Source organism: Grammomys surdaster, unplaced genomic scaffold (assembly GCF_004785775.1).
Source record: "Grammomys surdaster isolate TR1022 unplaced genomic scaffold, NIH_TR_1.0 139, whole genome shotgun sequence".
Classification (NCBI taxonomy): Eukaryota; Metazoa; Chordata; class Mammalia; order Rodentia; family Muridae; genus Grammomys; species Grammomys surdaster.
The window spans coordinates 11,859,188-11,875,659 of record NW_021604597.1 but is presented as its reverse complement, the minus strand read 5'-3'; the positions used below and the strand labels follow the sequence as shown (position 1 = coordinate 11,875,659).

At 42.2% G+C, this 16,472-nt stretch overlaps 1 protein-coding gene across 1 annotated transcript in view; it reads right to left on the bottom strand.

Moving 5' to 3' along the window:
* Positions 1–16,472, bottom strand: part of Arhgef26 (Rho guanine nucleotide exchange factor 26) — a 108,707-nt gene that overhangs the window by 42,264 nt on the left and 49,971 nt on the right. The window contains exon 6 of the mRNA XM_028763587.1: positions 1,034–1,186. Within this exon, the coding sequence (XP_028619420.1) occupies positions 1,034–1,186 (153 nt within the window). The remainder of the gene's footprint in view (positions 1–1,033; positions 1,187–16,472) is intronic.

Here is a 16,472-nt window from a genome sequence, read left to right as displayed (position 1 = left end):
AAAGTGTTGAGCCTGCAGGGGCATGATCCTTTTGTAGGACAGTTCTGTAACAGCAGCTTCTTCCAAGTTCGGATCTGAAGAGTTTTACCCATGGCGCTTGCCATGGGAAACCAAGGTGGGGAAGGTTTCCGATCTTTCTCTCCCAACTAACTAGTTCCATATGTAAATCTAGGTGTTTCTGTTCCTAGGTCCCTGTTGTCCTGATGCACTGTCACCATCCCCTCAGCCTCTTCAAAGACTTCACACTCAGCCTGAAGTGACCAGAAAAGACTCCATAAATGTCACTAAGGAAAGAGTGAGAATAACAATAGTCAGGAAGCCCCACACTGAGTTTATGGTAGATAACTATAGTATAAAATAGTTACTTAGGACAACTGGGGGCTATACAAATAAAACAGTATAGAAATTTCTCAGCAACTTGTTGATTCTTTCAAAGATGAAGATTGCCTGTACCTCACACCCAAACTCTCAATAATCTAAAAGGGAAAGAAATGTGGAGAGAAAAAAAAAATGCTTGATTCCTGTGGCATGATTAATCTCCAAGCTTGCCTTTTCCTTCTGTTCCTCTAACCTCCTGCCTCCTATAACAACTAAGGGATGGGGAGGGAGACCCTGCAGTCCCTGTAAACAGCTTACAGATGTCAGAATACTAAGGGACACCCTGGATCCTACTGTCTAGCTCCTCTTAAGAACCCCCTTTTGCCTCTGGCAAACCATTTCATGGCCAGTTACTTGATTAGAAAAGTAGGGGGGGGAGGTTGAGTGATGGTAAGTCAAGTCTCAAGACAATTAACAGGAAGAAAGGTGTGTTGGGGGTGGGGTGAGGACAACAACTTCAACTTTAATTTTCTAAATGCTTTAGAGGGCAAACTCTCCAGCCTTAATACCCTCACTCCAAAAGTGAATCTTTTACACATCTGCCAAGGAGGAAGCTGTCAACTAAGAGACATGTCTATGATTGATTGATCTTTAGCAATAAGCTCTAATCAAAAGAAGTTAGAAGATTGAAACTAGAGCGTTCAACATTGCTTACAGCAACTTCTGCAGCGTTCGCTGTTGGTAGACTTCATTGGTGCAGTATTTCACATAGGGGTCAAACGTGGATGCTGTGTGCTTTTCTACAATGTCACTGATATCCTCGATGAAGATGTTATTCTGATGTCTTGCTTCCAACTCTGTGAAGAATCTAGGGGAAAAAAGGAAAAGCATTTCTATCTCTTCTATAAATTTTAATAGACAACAACTATCCCCGTGTAGGGTTTAAAAATAACAACACTACATGGTGTGTAAGAAATTAAAGAGATTTTAAGAAAACAAATACAAAACAATCCCCCACAAAGAAAAAAAACATTGAAAATTTTGTCCAAATTAAAATGTTACTACTTGAAGTGTTGATCTTAAACCATTGATAACCCTAGATATTTCTCTCCCTAGAAACTTTAAAAAAAAAAAAACAGATTTTTCTATTTCTTAAGAACTCTCCCGCCAGGCAGCAGCGGTGCACACCTTTAATCTCAGCACTTGGGAGGCAGAGGCAGGCAGATTTCTGAGTTCGAGGCCAGCCTGGTCTACAGAGTGAGTTCCAGGACAGCCAGGGCTACACAGAGAAACCCTGTCTCAATCCCCCATTCCCCCCCCAAAAAAAAAACTCTCCCTGATAGAGGAGGAAAGGTCATGCTTACAGATTATCTGGCTGTGTACAGGAGAGATCAGACCATGCATGTTTGTAATCCCAGGACTGGGTAGGTAGAGGCAGGAAAATCAAGAGAGTGCATGTAACCTGGGCTGCACAGCAGGTTCTAGGCCAGCCTCTGAAACAGAGTGAGGCCCTATCTCCACAACAGACAGAGGAGGAAATGTAAGCATGCAAACCACCCACGTGACGGCTGACAAAAGGAGTCTGAAAAGAACCCAATCTCACATGCCCTTCCAAAATAAAAACATTACACCAAACATATTAATATGCACAGTATTTAGTTGCTCACAGTTTCATTAGGCTGCAGTTCAGAGTAATCAGACATTGTTAATGAGACAGATAAACAGTAATTTAAAATTGACTGATTTAGTTATTTCACACACTTTATACACAGGAACACAGCCATTAATTATACAATCATTTTTATGGCTCTTTCAGCTACCATGACTGAATACTCTCATATAACTATGTGTTTGAATCTCTACTTTTAATTCTTGTGGGAATGAATGGAGAAACTGTGATTCAATAATAAGTGTCTATGAAGACATGATCATGTACTACCCTGAACTGGTACAAAAGATTCTGGGTTACATGCCAGGGAACATTAACTCACTAAAGGAAAGCTGAGTAAAAAACGATCCTTCTCCTCTGGTAGTGATGAATGAGGATCATGGGAAAATTAAAATAAAGCAGATATGAGGCAGAATAAAAAATAATAGCATTAATACAGTCTTGGCTTTCATTCCCAGGTTTTTTTAGAACTCAGATTTTTAAATCCTTAGGATCTCCATACCAATACTGTCTCTCCTATGATGAGTAGGCATTTGGAGGCTGGGGAAGCCTGGGTAGGTGCAGGATGCAGGCTAATAGCCAGAAAAGCCAAGCCACCTTTACAAAGCTGGAATTTTCAGCCTCTCTGCTCACCTTCAAGGAGAAATGGCAGCAGGTTTCAAGTTGATTTAGCAAAGGCCTATCGTCTAGTATGTCTATACAATGACACTTTTATAAAGACCCTTAAATAATGAGGTTCAGAGTGGGTTGAACATGCTGAAGTGCTGGGTGGCAAGCCTGGAGAGGGCATGGAGGCTCTGTGTCACCCACCCCATCCCTGTACTAAGTAGCTCTTCACTTGGCTCTCTCTGAAATGTCTTCCCTCTTAATGAGCTAGTGATAATACTAAAAATGTCTTCCTGCACTCTGTGGGCTGCTCTAGCAAACCAGCCAACAAGAAAGGGAGTAGGTTTGAAGGAAGGCCAACTCTGTGGTAGGACAGAGGTGATGGTAACTGGAGATTCAGTAAAAACTCCAAAGGTGAGGTGACTAACTCAACAGTATGTATGGGTGAGGAGGCCATGAGCTGGGTCAGTCATCCATAAATCTGAGGTTGTACAATGGGAGGAGAGGAGAGAGAGCCATTCGCTGGTCTCTCGTTCAGGAACTGGGGAGTTTACGAGGCTGAAATGTGAACCACAGAATAAGTAGGCAGATAGAAGCCTGCAGAGCAGATGAGCTCTAGGCCACAAAGGCTTGGCTGTGTGACCTCAAGAATTACTACACGATGGAAGCCAGTAAGTCATCAACCATGGATGGAAGTGGGACAGAGAGAAGTGACGAGACAGACGGCCAGCAGGCAGGAATGTGGACTCAAAACCACGAAAAGAGGGAACACAGATTGGGGAACAATTTGAGGTAAAATGAATAACATTGAGAAACTCATGGAAGACACTAGGATTTCTGTGAATGAGTTCCACATGTGGAGCAGGTGGGTCATTAAACCCTGACTGGAGACAGGGGCTTTAGGAGGAGCAGGAGCAGTGCGGAAGCCATCCATTCAGCCTGGGTGATGTCAAATGGACAGTTGAAAACACACATCTGTGAGAATTCAGAGGCCCTGGAATGCTAGGCACAGCAGGGTTAGGACTCGTTCATTTTCAGCTGGATTTCACATAATTTCAAGTACTTATAACTGATTTGAATCCAGCTGTTTCAGTGGAAGTTTTAATAAAATATTCAGAGAAAGCTGATTAAGAGTAGCTACTATAAGTAATCACCACATAAATCCAAAATATAAATATCTAACGGGTTTCTATCCTTTATTATAACTTCTTGCCTTTAGCAACTGTTAACAGCCTAAATAAGGCAATTACATAAGCAAAACAACAACTTTGGTTTTCTTAATGAAAAGGAATTTTTCATTTATTACTTCAGAAAGTTGTCAAAATACAGGATTGAAAACAAGGTACTAGTGAGATATCTGTCCATGAAACTTACTTTAATACAACATAAACCGAGCTGTAGACCCTTTATTTTGGCATTAGCATAAAAGGGGTATAATTTAACGTTTCCAACAGTAAATGAATCTGTTGGTTATTTGGAAAATTTGTGTACTTTGCTAACCAAGCTGAGCTGCAAGAAGACCAATATATTTCTGAAGAAGGTGACATCTCAGTAGTCAAGAAGGCTGGTGATTCATATCAAATGTGCAGCCAAAGGGAAGCTCTAAGCTTCTGAACAAAACTGGACCAAGTTTAAGAATCAGTCTCGCAGATAACACTGAAATGGAAATTTGGATGTCAGCCCTGTGAAGTCTCTTCCCTCTGTAACAAGCATCAACAGCCAGACTGTTCACAACAACCAAGGTGTACAACTGCCACCCCCACCCTCACCACTAACTTCTCTGACTGTGTACATTAGGAAAGGCATCCAAGTGCCAGAGGGGTCTCTTTTGAACACCTCCCTAACCAGAAACCCTTGCTCACTTGCCCATGTGGCTGTTAGCACACTCTCACCAGAACACCTCATTCTGCCAGATTCCTCCAGTGCTTCCTGAGACTGCTGCCTTTTCAGGCGAGCTCCTTAGCCAGTCAGATCACCAGAGACCCAAGCTCAGCCTCTCAGTGGGTAGGAGTTCCAAAGAACTCAACTGAAGCAGTTGTTTGAAGAAAGATGGACGCAGAGTATCCTCCTGATGCATAAACCATCCCTCGACATTTCCCAGAAGCACAGGGGCTCCATCTTCTTCAGTCTGGGAATGAACTTTAAGAATCTAAAAATGGCTGCACTCTTAGATGCCGAACTTTATTTCTGAGGAGTATACAAATTCAAGAGTAAAGTATTTGTTTCCTGGATGCCTGCACTTAAGTTAGCTCCCTTTGCCCATGTAGAATACATAGAATAGAACTGAGATGAATAGGGACTGCCTAGCTGAAAGTCCTCTGCAAGCTGCCAAGGGAAAGAGCAGTGGGTAGGCCCCCGTGGTGTAATAATAGTGGCACTTATATTTTGGACTTCAGGCTTGTTCAATAGGAGGTGATTCATGCCTGCTAGTGTAAACCTAGGCAGCTGCCTGTAGCTGGAGAGGTCGCTTTGCCGAGAGGAAAACCTAACTACCAGTTTCCTAATCCAATACTATTTCTTACTTTGTATTCTAAATACTTATTATACCTACAGACAGATAAGTGTAGCTTTCACCCCTCATCAAAGAAGTTTCTTTTTACAATAGATAGAGACTATTACAGAAATCTAGAACTGGTCAAAATGTAGAGAGTGAGCGATAATTTTTGCACACCTAAGCCCAACTAATACATCCAACAATGCAATTACTATACCTAAGGCTCAGGGACAATCGAGGAAGAAGAGCCAGAAAGACCATAAGATCTAAGGCCCAGAGTACTTGCTATTAAGTAGTGTCCCCTAGGTATGACAGGGAAAATTCACCCATAAAATGTCAACAATGTAGCTTCCTGAACAAGACCAGAATCCTAATAACACCAGATAGCACACCAATGTGAACAGGAAAAGCCCATGGTCCCATCCCTATATGAGCTAAAGATGGCCAATGGCTGCTGAGTTTCCTCCAGTGATATACATCCACACTGGATGATGCCCAATCCCAAATGGTCAATCCTGGACACATGTAGTTGTGAGCAATTCTATATATAGATGTGTATACTTAAGCGAATATGTATAATTAAAAAAAAGACCGTAAGTGGTGCGGAGCAGGGGCAACATGAGGAGTTTAGGAGTGGAGATCGGGGGTTGGAGAGTGGCATAGATACAGTGCTCATATATAAAGTTCTAAAAAAGAAAAGAAATCTGATAATCAAGCTGGCACAGCAGATGATAGCCCTTGGAAAGACTGCACCATAAGGACAGTCATTTACAGAGATTAAAACAATACAGACCTAAGGCTTGGTTTTCAGAATATCCTCTAGTGTCTAGCACAGGGCAGCAAGGCTTTGGTGGGTGTCACGGAACAAACCTTTTGTGATTCCTGAGAAAGACCAGTGTTTCATGCCTCCCAAGCAGTCTCAGTTTCATTCAGTCATCATGTTTGTTTCATGAGACAGTTACTGTACCCATTTTAGAGATAAGAAAACTAAGACTGTAGAGTGCAAGTAAAAATTCTAAGCATTCGAGCTTTAGTTTGAACCCAGAGACAGAGGCTTTCTGCATCCACACAGCCTGTGGTCAAACCAGTAAATCTGCTGCCTCTGCCCTCCTGTGAAAGCTCTTCTTGCCCACCTGACAGTCCTGGCCAGCCCTCAACACACATATCCAGGAATCGACAACAGCTGGGACTAACAAGAATTGTTAGTGTCCAAGGACAGCTGTTGACTACAAGTGTTATGCAATCAAAGACTACAAAGGCCTTTCCAGGAGACCTAAGCCATGGTATAGCCATATGTGAAGACAGCACCATGCTAGGCTCAGCCTCCACAAAGGTCTTGAGAGGAGTGCAGCCAACAATGGCAACTAGCCCTGGACTAGAAAGCAGGAGCACTGATCCACAGTGTCAGAAAGAATTACCTACAGATCATCCCTGCCCCTCCCCGACATTGTCCCCGATGTTCTCCCCTTTGTCCAGTGAACCCACGGCTCAGATTACATTCTATATGCTACAGGAAGCCTTCCCCAACTCCACTGGGTTGGGTTATGCTCCTTGCTTTATGACTTTACTAGACAGTCTTCACTATTCTTCACTCTTCCCACTGTAACCACAACTAAACATTTTATAATTTGTGTTTGCTTCTATATTACTTAAGTCAGGGAGGAGATGCTGTTCTGCTTAGTTCACTGATATACACACAGGACCTGCCTATAGGCACTTGAATTTTAGAGACACTCAGTGTTTGATAAGTAAACAGAGAATAAATATAATGTATTGCTTCAAATTGAACATTTTTATAAAGCTGAAAATTTCTTTTTACCAAGAATGTGCTAAGCAAAAATAGAAAGTTGTTTTTCTTGTTTTTCTCACTAGTAGATGAAGTTACCACAGATTTATTGGCTGTGGGTAGATGTAGTTTTGGCCACAACTACAGATACAAACTAGATATAGGTCTGTCTCTCCATCCTTGAAGACACAGAGTCCCAGCACTAGCTGCTGTGGTCCTGTCAAAGACACGGTGAAACTCAGGGCAGCCTGAGTTTCTTCAGTGACAGCTGTACTTTCTGAAAAACCTGCCCAACCAGCCCTCGTCACCCAGTCTAGGAAGGGTGCCAGCAAGGCAGACCAGCCCAGCATTCGGCACTCCAGCCCTGGAAGAACAGCACATCGAGTTCTGGCAATCATCAGCGCTGTCTTGTGTCCTTGGAATGGCATCCTTTAAAGGACTTTTCCTTCATTAACATCCATCTGCCTAAAGCAAACCCAGACCATTCCTGGACTTCTTCACAGCAGTGAGCTGTCAATCTAAGCCGCCTGTCCCTTTCATCTGGAAACAATGCCTCACCAAACAGGATCATAGGCAGTCAGGCTGGAAACACCCCGGAAGAAACAGATTCCACATATTCAAGGTGCTGTTATTTACTAAAATATCTTCTCTACATAGAAATATTTCAATACCTATGTGCTGCTGAGTACTCTAACAGCACTTCCAAAACATTCCGTACTCCATCAAAATGAATTTATATTCTGCTGTGGATATAAACATATATACACACATACATACACATTTTGGTTCTAATGATAAGTATCAATGTGATTTAACACACTGAGGACAGCAAACACCTGGCAAGAACTACCAACACCAACCCACAACACCCATCATTAAGGAACTGAGGCACTCTCTCTGGCTCTATTGGAGAAATGGGACTTCCAATACTGTACTCTAGACAGCCATTGTCAGTCAATCCAAATCTGAGACAAGATGAAGCTCATGTCAGCTGAGAAAATATGAGCTGGTTCTACAGAAACACAAGACTGCCACACCTCAACCAGAAGACCTTCCATTCTGATGTGAAAAGGTCCAAAGAGCTTTTCCCTCACTAGACAGACAGACAGACAGACAGACAGACAGACAGACAGACAGGCAGGCAGGGAGGCAGGCAGGCATATCTGCATGCATGCACTCGCAGACATATGCATGTTCCCTCTTCCCATGCCCTATCCTTGTTTTGTGTGTGTGTGTTTCTCTCTATCTTCTTACATTCTATTTCTGCTTCTTATTTTGAATCTGGACTAATAAGAAAACAATAAAGTAAAACTTAAAGTGGTTTAGAACAGGAAATAGTTCTGAAAACAAAGTTCCTGTTCCACGAGCTTGCATTCGCATTCATTTCACTTATTTTGTGCGTATGATAGGCATGTGTTGTATGTATACAGTGTATGTGTGTGAATGCACCCAAGGAGGTCTACATTGGGCATCTTTATCACTCTCCACTGTATTTTTGAGACAGCATCTCTCGTTGAACCTGAAATTCACTTACTGGGTAGACTGGCTAGCCAGAAAGTCCTAGGGACCTTCAGTCTCCACTTCTCAGCTCTGAGATTACAAGTGCATACTTCCATTCCCAGCTTTTTACAGAAGTGCACGACATTTTAACTCAGGTCATCATGTTTAAGGGCTGTGTCATTTCCAGCTCAGCTTTCCCATTTTAATAGCTATTGCTTGCCCCTTTAAAATCTCCAGTATGATGATTTTTTTTTTGCTAGAAATTCTTTTTGAAGGTTATTTTGTATTTATGTCTATGCATGCAGATGCCCATGGAGGGCAAAAGAAAGATGTTGGGTTTCCTAGAACTGGAGCCACAGTAGTTGTGAGCTACCTGATTTGGGTACTGGGAATCCAACTAGGGTCCACTGAAAAAATGGCAAGTGATTTTAACTACCACACCATATGTCCGGCTTCCTAGAAGTTCTTATAATTTTGTTAAAACCTTCAGCATGTTCTTGAATGCATATGAATACACCACAGGGATCTATATTAGGTATCTGTATCATGTTCCACTGTAGCAGGAAAATGAGCCAAAAGAGGTACATCAAGAGCATTTCCCAGATGCAGATCAAAGAAAGGTCTTCTTACCCGTTATACTGCACATCTCAAAGCTTAGGTTTAAACTCAGTCTGAACTCAGTTCGAAATACCCCCTTCAAATCCCACAGGAAGTTGTGACTCACCGTTGGAAAAGGAAGGATGAAGAAAGACTCTAAGACCCAGGTGTCCCAAGGAACTCACACAGAAGTTAAAGCTTATACCTACTTAGTCCATATGCTCAGGGATGACTTATCTTTCAGAATGAATATACCCAGGACCATACCAATATAATGATATTTTAAAAGTCCTTGACACTTAGTGACATTATGTTTTATTTAAAGTAAGAATTCAAAGTACTTATTAGCTGAAACCTCTTCATGAGAAAATGTGCACAAAGAGGCTGGTTTCCATGGTAACTTTTATACATTCTTGCACCTAGTCTTCTGTGCTACTTGGTCCATGCATTCATATTAAAATTTCTTCTAGAAGCCAGGATAAACTGTGAGAAGGACACAAAGCACATGGAAACAAACACCCTTATGAAAATGTCCTTAGTAGAGAAGGAAGCCTGGGTGGCCCTGTTAGGGAAGTTCTCAGTTTCTGCTTTGGCTCATTCCTATCCTTCTAACGGAAAGCCTTGCTCCCTACAGATATATATGACAATGAAGACTTAGACCAACCGTGCCTGGCTCAGACAAGGTCTAGGACCTAAGAAGAACAAATGGCCAGAGAACATGCTATGTGATTTAGAGTGGGCCTTTTATTCCTCTTTGTCCCACTGCCTCCTTCCAAGCAGAGTAACAACCAGCAAGAAAAGCAACTACACTTCAGGTATAGAAAAAGTGCTATAGTTAATTTATGCTGGTCCTGAGGCTGGGGTGTGAGGAGCAAGGTGGTGCTGAAAGGCTCTGTCTGTGGCCAGGCCAGCCTCCAAATCCTCATGGTTATCTCCCAACACAGCATCTGCCAGGAAGGGTGAGGCTCTTCCCAAAGAGTTCTAATTCCTTGCCTAGCAAAATTCCTCAAAACCCCCAAACCTAGAAAAGCTTTATGACTTCAGAAGGGCTGTTTCCTCTTAGTGAGTGATGGTTTCATAAAGAGTTCTGTGCCCTTTTTGCTTTGGCCCCCCTAGAAGGACATCACTGTGTTTAATCCTCACTCCTGGCAACTCCCTGGGCAGAGATGGCTTGGCATGTTGGCTGTCTAGGTCCCTGCTGTGTTCTCCATTTCCCACTTTAACAGGCGTATTGTATACATGTCACAGACTCTAAGTTGCCTGAAGCTTTTCATGAGTACAATTGGGGTATAAGTTAAAAGCAAACTAGACAAATGAGGATTCTTGTTTGCTGCCTGGAAACACTGCTAACAGACTGGAACAAAGTTAAATAAAACAAAAAGGGCTCCTCATACCAACGGCTTCATTGCTATTGTGGGTTAGTCATTCTGGGATGATAATCAGCATAGCAAAGAGCACACTTTCCCTGAGCATTACATTCAGATTCTTTGCAGGCTGAGTATCTGGTGTTTTAAATTTAGTAATTTAAACAATGGGTAAAAGAATAACATGTAAAACCAGCTCCAAGTCTTTGCTCACTTATGTTTTCATGCTTTACACCCCAAATCTACCTTCCTAAAGAGCTAAGACTTTAAACACTGGTGCTCAGACACCTGGGCAATAAACCCAAAGATAAAATAATATGCTGTCTGCAAAAGGGAAACAATTTCCAGTCTTCTCTATTCCAGTTTCAGACCTAGTCCAGTCTCAGGGGCAGTCAGCTCTTATTTGTCCATTTCACAAAGCCAATTCACTCTCCCTCGACTTTCCTCAGGGACTTTAAAAAATTCTTCTTTTTAGAAGCCTCCTATAGTGGGCTACCAAACCACCAGAAAAAAAATAGATTTGTGGTTAATAGCAAGTTCTTGCTCTAATTTAGGAAAAACAACAAATCTCCATTTCTTATTGAGGGAAGACAAACAACCAAGTGCAGAAAATGGATTGAGCCATCTTTAGGACTGTCACCATCATCAGCTCACAGCAGTGATCTGACAGTTGGGAGAAGGAAGACACAAATCAGGAAGAACAGACCCCGAGTAGCCCAGCAGGACCTACTTGAAAGGAATGGTAAGAAGCAATGGCTACTGAGCATAGGAGCCAGCAGCTTAAAACCCAGATTGGGCATTCTGCTCTCTCTTGTCAGCCTTCATGCTCTCCTTTTCCCCTTGGGTGCTGATGCCCAGAACCTCTTACTGTGGGAGATGACTGGGTGCCTGTAAAGACCGTGCCACAGTTTGCCTGCTGTTTTACAGCACTGCAAGGCTAATTATCCAGTCTTGAGTGCAGGCCCTAAAACCAAACCACATGGCTTAAATCCCAGTTCCTCTTTTCCTACCCATGAAACCCTAAGAACTTATTCAAGGTCTTAATGTCCTTATTTCTCTCTTTGTAAAATGGAACGATCATGGTATAACCTCATGTGGTTCTGAGGATTAAACATTCTCAGGTAAGTATAATAAATGACCCGCTCTCATATGAACCCACATGCCTTACAGATGATGCCTGCCAGCTCTCCTCCCTTCCCAGCCCACTCAGGTCAAGGACAGCAAGTCTAGTTTCTCTATTTCTAGAAATTATAAGTTGGTGCAGAAAGGGGAGATAGAATCCTGCCATCTACTAGGTCTGTGTTTAATCATAGCATCACACTTTTATAGGAACGTTAAACAATAATGTAACAGGTATCTATCAACAGTAAAAATAGAGGAGGACCTAGCACAGAATTTTTCAGATCCTGTTCTATAGGCCCCTCCACAGTAAGTTCCAGATGGGGAAACAAGAGACCATGGAAACGCAACTGTCCTCCAGACTGAGAACAGGAAACACTTCATATAAATGGCTATGGTTTCTGAGCTTGGACCCCCATATCATCGAGAGGAAGGAGTTATAGTAGGAAGTATCTCAAAGAGTCGAGTCAAGGTACAGAGATGCTTGGCAAGGACAAAATGTTACATATTCTTCTTCTTTTTTTTTTTATGGATGGGTGTATAATGGCCCCTGACACAATGTCCATATCTATGGAGTGTACTATTCTCACAAAGTGAAAGTAGCTCTGCAGCAATAGTTCTAAATATTGAGATGAAAAAGATTATCATGTGGTAGCCCAGCTGGTTCCATGGGATCACAAAAGCTTTCCAAAAAGCCAGGCAGGAAGATCAGCAAACAGATGAAGGGCTGAGGGAGAAGAGGAGAGAAGATGCTACATAGCTGATTCTGAGGAAAAAGAGTCATAAGCCAGGGAAGACCCCTAAAAGATGGAAAATAAAAGGTCGTGTGTTCTCTCCAGCGCCTCCTGCAGAAGCTACCCTATGACACAATGGTTTTAGCCACCGTAAAACTGATTTTTACACATCTAACCTTCAGAACTACGAGAGGATAAATATCAAATCCATGTGATTTTTAGATCAGTAAGCTTGTGGTAACTTGTTACAGCAGCAACGGCAGATGAACATATCCATTTAATCCATTTATAGTCTTTCTTTTACCGCCGCCCCGTTCTTTCACTACTGCCAAATACCTAGTGCCTACATTAGTGTCATTTGGTAGTGGGGGGCTTGGTTATTGTACCTCTTGGTTACTATAGACTTGGTTACTTGGCCCCTCCATTACCATGGGCTTGATTACTAAGGGCCTGCCATAACTTCATTGATCACAAAAAAGTAGAAGTTCCAGCTCTATCCCTGTTGTGGTAGGACAGGAAATGTCCCCACAAACTTCTGTGATGAACACTTAGTCCACCACTAATGACACTATTTGCAGGGAATTTAGGAAGTGGGGCAGTTAGAGGAATTAACTCACTTGGGTTACAGCTTTAAAGATTTTCCAGGTCATGGGTTTCTTTCTTTCTTTCTTCCCTCCTTCTCTCCTTCCTTCCCTCCCTCCCTCCCTCCTTCCCTTCCTCTCTCTCTCTCTCTCTCTCTCTCTCTCTCCTTTCTTTCTTCCTTCTTGTCTTTCTTTCTTTCCTTCCTTCCTTCCTTCCCCTTCCTTCCTTCCCCTTCCTTCCTTCCTTCCCCTTCCTTCTCCTTCCTTCCTTCCTTCCTTCCTTCCTTCTGTCCTTCCTTCCTTCCTTCCTTCCTTTCTTTCTTTCTTTCTTTCTTTCTTTCTTTCTTTCTTTCTTTCTTTCCTCCTTCCTTCTCTCTCTCTTTCTCTCTCTCTCTCTCTCTCTCTCTCTCTCTCTCTCTCTCTCTCTCTCTCTCTCTTTCTTATTTTCTTCTCACCATGATTGGGTATCCTGTGCTGCACTCATATAACTCAGCCTTACTACTGTACCAGCAGAGCTAGGGGCTATGGACCAAAGCTTCTCAAACTCTGAGCCAAAAGAAACCTTCTTCCCTGAAGGTTTCTGTGTCTGGCATCTAGTCAGAACAAAGAAAGTCAGACTGATGCCCTTCCCTACTCATCAGGGGCTATTTTGCATCAGGCTCCATTCTACACACTCAAAATACACAGTCTGGGAAAATTCCAAAATATTCCCTGCCTCTGTAAGAGGTGAGTCCTTTCTCTTGTGCTTCCTCAGAGCCCTGCTACAGGTACCAATACAGTGGGGGAGACAAATACTTTCTCTTCCATGTTCTATGGCAGACAATAAAGGGAAGTAGGCAGAAGGAGATGGGAGAGGGGAGGGAGTGACATGAGCAAAGAGCAGGACACACATGTTGTGCCCAGGAGTGTGATAGTGAATGTCAGGTTTGCTCATGGTCTCCAGCATGATTAAACTTTTGGCCTTGCATGACACATTTGTTGCATTAGCACAAATATACGATTTTTGTGGGAGACATTAAATGTATGCTTTTAGATTTAAAAACATTTTTTAAAGTGTGTAGTACAGAGAAATGGATGGACCTCTGGCTTGAATAATGAAGCATCTAATATCGAAGGATATGCTGACCTGGAAAATAACTAGAGGAGAAACCACAAATGCCACCCAGGCCTAGACTGTACTCAAGTGTTGCATTTAACAAGTTGAGCTCCTTTCATAAGTAACAGAACCACCAAGATTTCTGATGTTTTACTATGGTAATCCTACTATCAGTAAGGTGCAATGCAGGATGCTAGGCTGGGCAAGGGTGAACCGAGATGCAAAGGAGAAGTCAAGGAGACCAGTTACCAGAATCCATATGGTACAAACTTAAAGAGGGAGCTACTTTGAATGTTCAATAGTTTCCATGAACCCAAGGAATTCCACCTGAGGAATGGACCCAAGAGACATGAAAACCTGAAATACAAAAACTCACACACAAGTGTCCACAGTAACAAATTTACAGTAGCAGATGGAGAAACAGCTCAACATCCAGGTACTTGTAAACAGAATCATAAAATACAGCATGTTCACCAGCAGTAGAAATGACATTCTGGTATACCTGCATCATGTCTGACTTTGAAGTGATTCTGTTAGTAGACGAAGCAAAACACAGAGAATCACAACTGTGTGACTTCACTACCAAAAGGGACAAACAAATAGAAAAGAAGCCCGAAGCTGCCTAGAGCTTCGGACGTTTGCGGCAGGTGGGGAATTCATGTTAGTGAGCACAGCATTTCTTTCTGAGAAATGAAAAAGATAAAGGTGATTGTGATGGTTGCATAATCTGTGAATATAACAGAAAACGAGAGGGTTATATAAGTGAAATGGGGCATTTATATTACATCAATTACCCTATCAATAGAATGAGAACTTTAGTAAAAGAGGCCAGAAAATGTAGAGAGGGAAAGACCTGGAATCAGCTAATCCTGTTTCTATTCTGTTCTTTTCTGTTCTTTTTCTGCTGCCCCAATGGCATATGTAGTGTTTCATCTCCTTGTAACTGATGCCTAGAAGTCCCACAACAAGCAATAAAGGAGAGCTGTTCTGTTTGAGGCAGGGTCAGGAGGCCCAAGCCCAGTTGTTTGTCTCCTGACACCCAAACTAGCTGACATGAAAGTGCCTTCAGGCTCATGGGATGCAATCTGAAGCCATTCCACACATCCACAATGCTGAGATATGTGGGACTGTCAAGCATGTTTCTAGGGAAGTCAGCCAAAATCCCTGTCACACCCGAGAACTGGAGACTGTATGTCCTTACAGAAGCTAACCTCATTCCATGGGGCACAGCCCTTCAACCTCAGATGCAGCCATCAATCAACCTTCAGCTCAACTACCTCACTGGACACCAGTGTCAGCTTCATTTATAGGAAGTTAGGAAGAATTTGTTTCTGTATCTTCTCCCAGGCCTTCTGCGAGCTTCAATGGTTGCAATATACTGTTAGAAGGATTAAAAGGCTCAGGAATTCTCTTTCCTATCCCAAAGTCTTATCTAGTATTTGACCATAACCAAGGCACAGGCAACCTTGAACTTCTTCAACTATGGTTAGTTTCTGAACTGCAAAATAGGTTATCCCCTCCATTAGAGATACGTCTATAATATGTATATTCTTAAATATATATTTTCTGCTTCATTTTATAAGCCATAAAAACATGTCACCTTTGTTTGAATAATGATTTTTTTAAAGATTTATATATCTATTTATTTGTTTATTTATTTTATATGAGTACACTGTAGCTGTCTTCAGACTCACCAGAAGAAGGTATTGGATCCTATTACAGATGGTTGTGAGCTACGATGTGGTTGCTGGGAATTGAACTCAGGACCTCTGGAAGAGCAATCGGTCTTCTTAACCACTGAGCCATCTCTCTAGCCCCCATCAATAATGTTTTTATATAATCCTTTTTCTTCTTTTATTTTTCTCCTTAAATCCTGATCCCAAAGCACTCAGATTCTCTAATGGGCCTTTGCACTATGCCTGTCCTCCCTCTCCTGCTTTAACTGATTCTCCAAATCCCACTGAACTGTGTTTCCTCAAATCTCTGTTGTCATCCCTTTCTCCCCTCTGAATAACAGGACTACCTGGGTTTCCAAATCAAATTCCTAACTAGCAGTTTCTAACCACAAACTACCCAGTGAGCCCTGTGCATACAAACCTTGACCAGTTTCCTTCCTATTCAGTCATTTCAGCTACTTTATTTAGGCCAGTCTAAATGCCTGTACCTACCTAAATCATCATGGAATCTTATCTTTATAAGGATGCTAAGGAGGGCCATACCAGATCACCATGGCTATGTATTCACAAAGCCACAAAATACTTGGTCCACTGTGAGGTGATCATTCACAGTACATTCTCCAATTTCACTGATGTTTCTACAACTCACATCTTAATGTTAATAAACAAGAAGCTTGGCTGGCCAGGTGTGGTGGTAGAAGCTTTTAATCCCAGAACATGGGAGGCAGAGGAAGGAGTACCTCTACAAGTTCAAAGCCAGCCTGGTCTAAAAAGCAAGTCCAGGACAGACAGGGCTGATGTACAGAGAAACCTCATCTCAAAAAACTGAAAAGATAAATGAATGAATCAATCAATAGAAAGAAAGAAAGAAAGAAAGAAAGAAAGAAAGAAAGAAAGAAAGAAAGAAAGAAAGAAAGAAAGAGGGAGGGAGC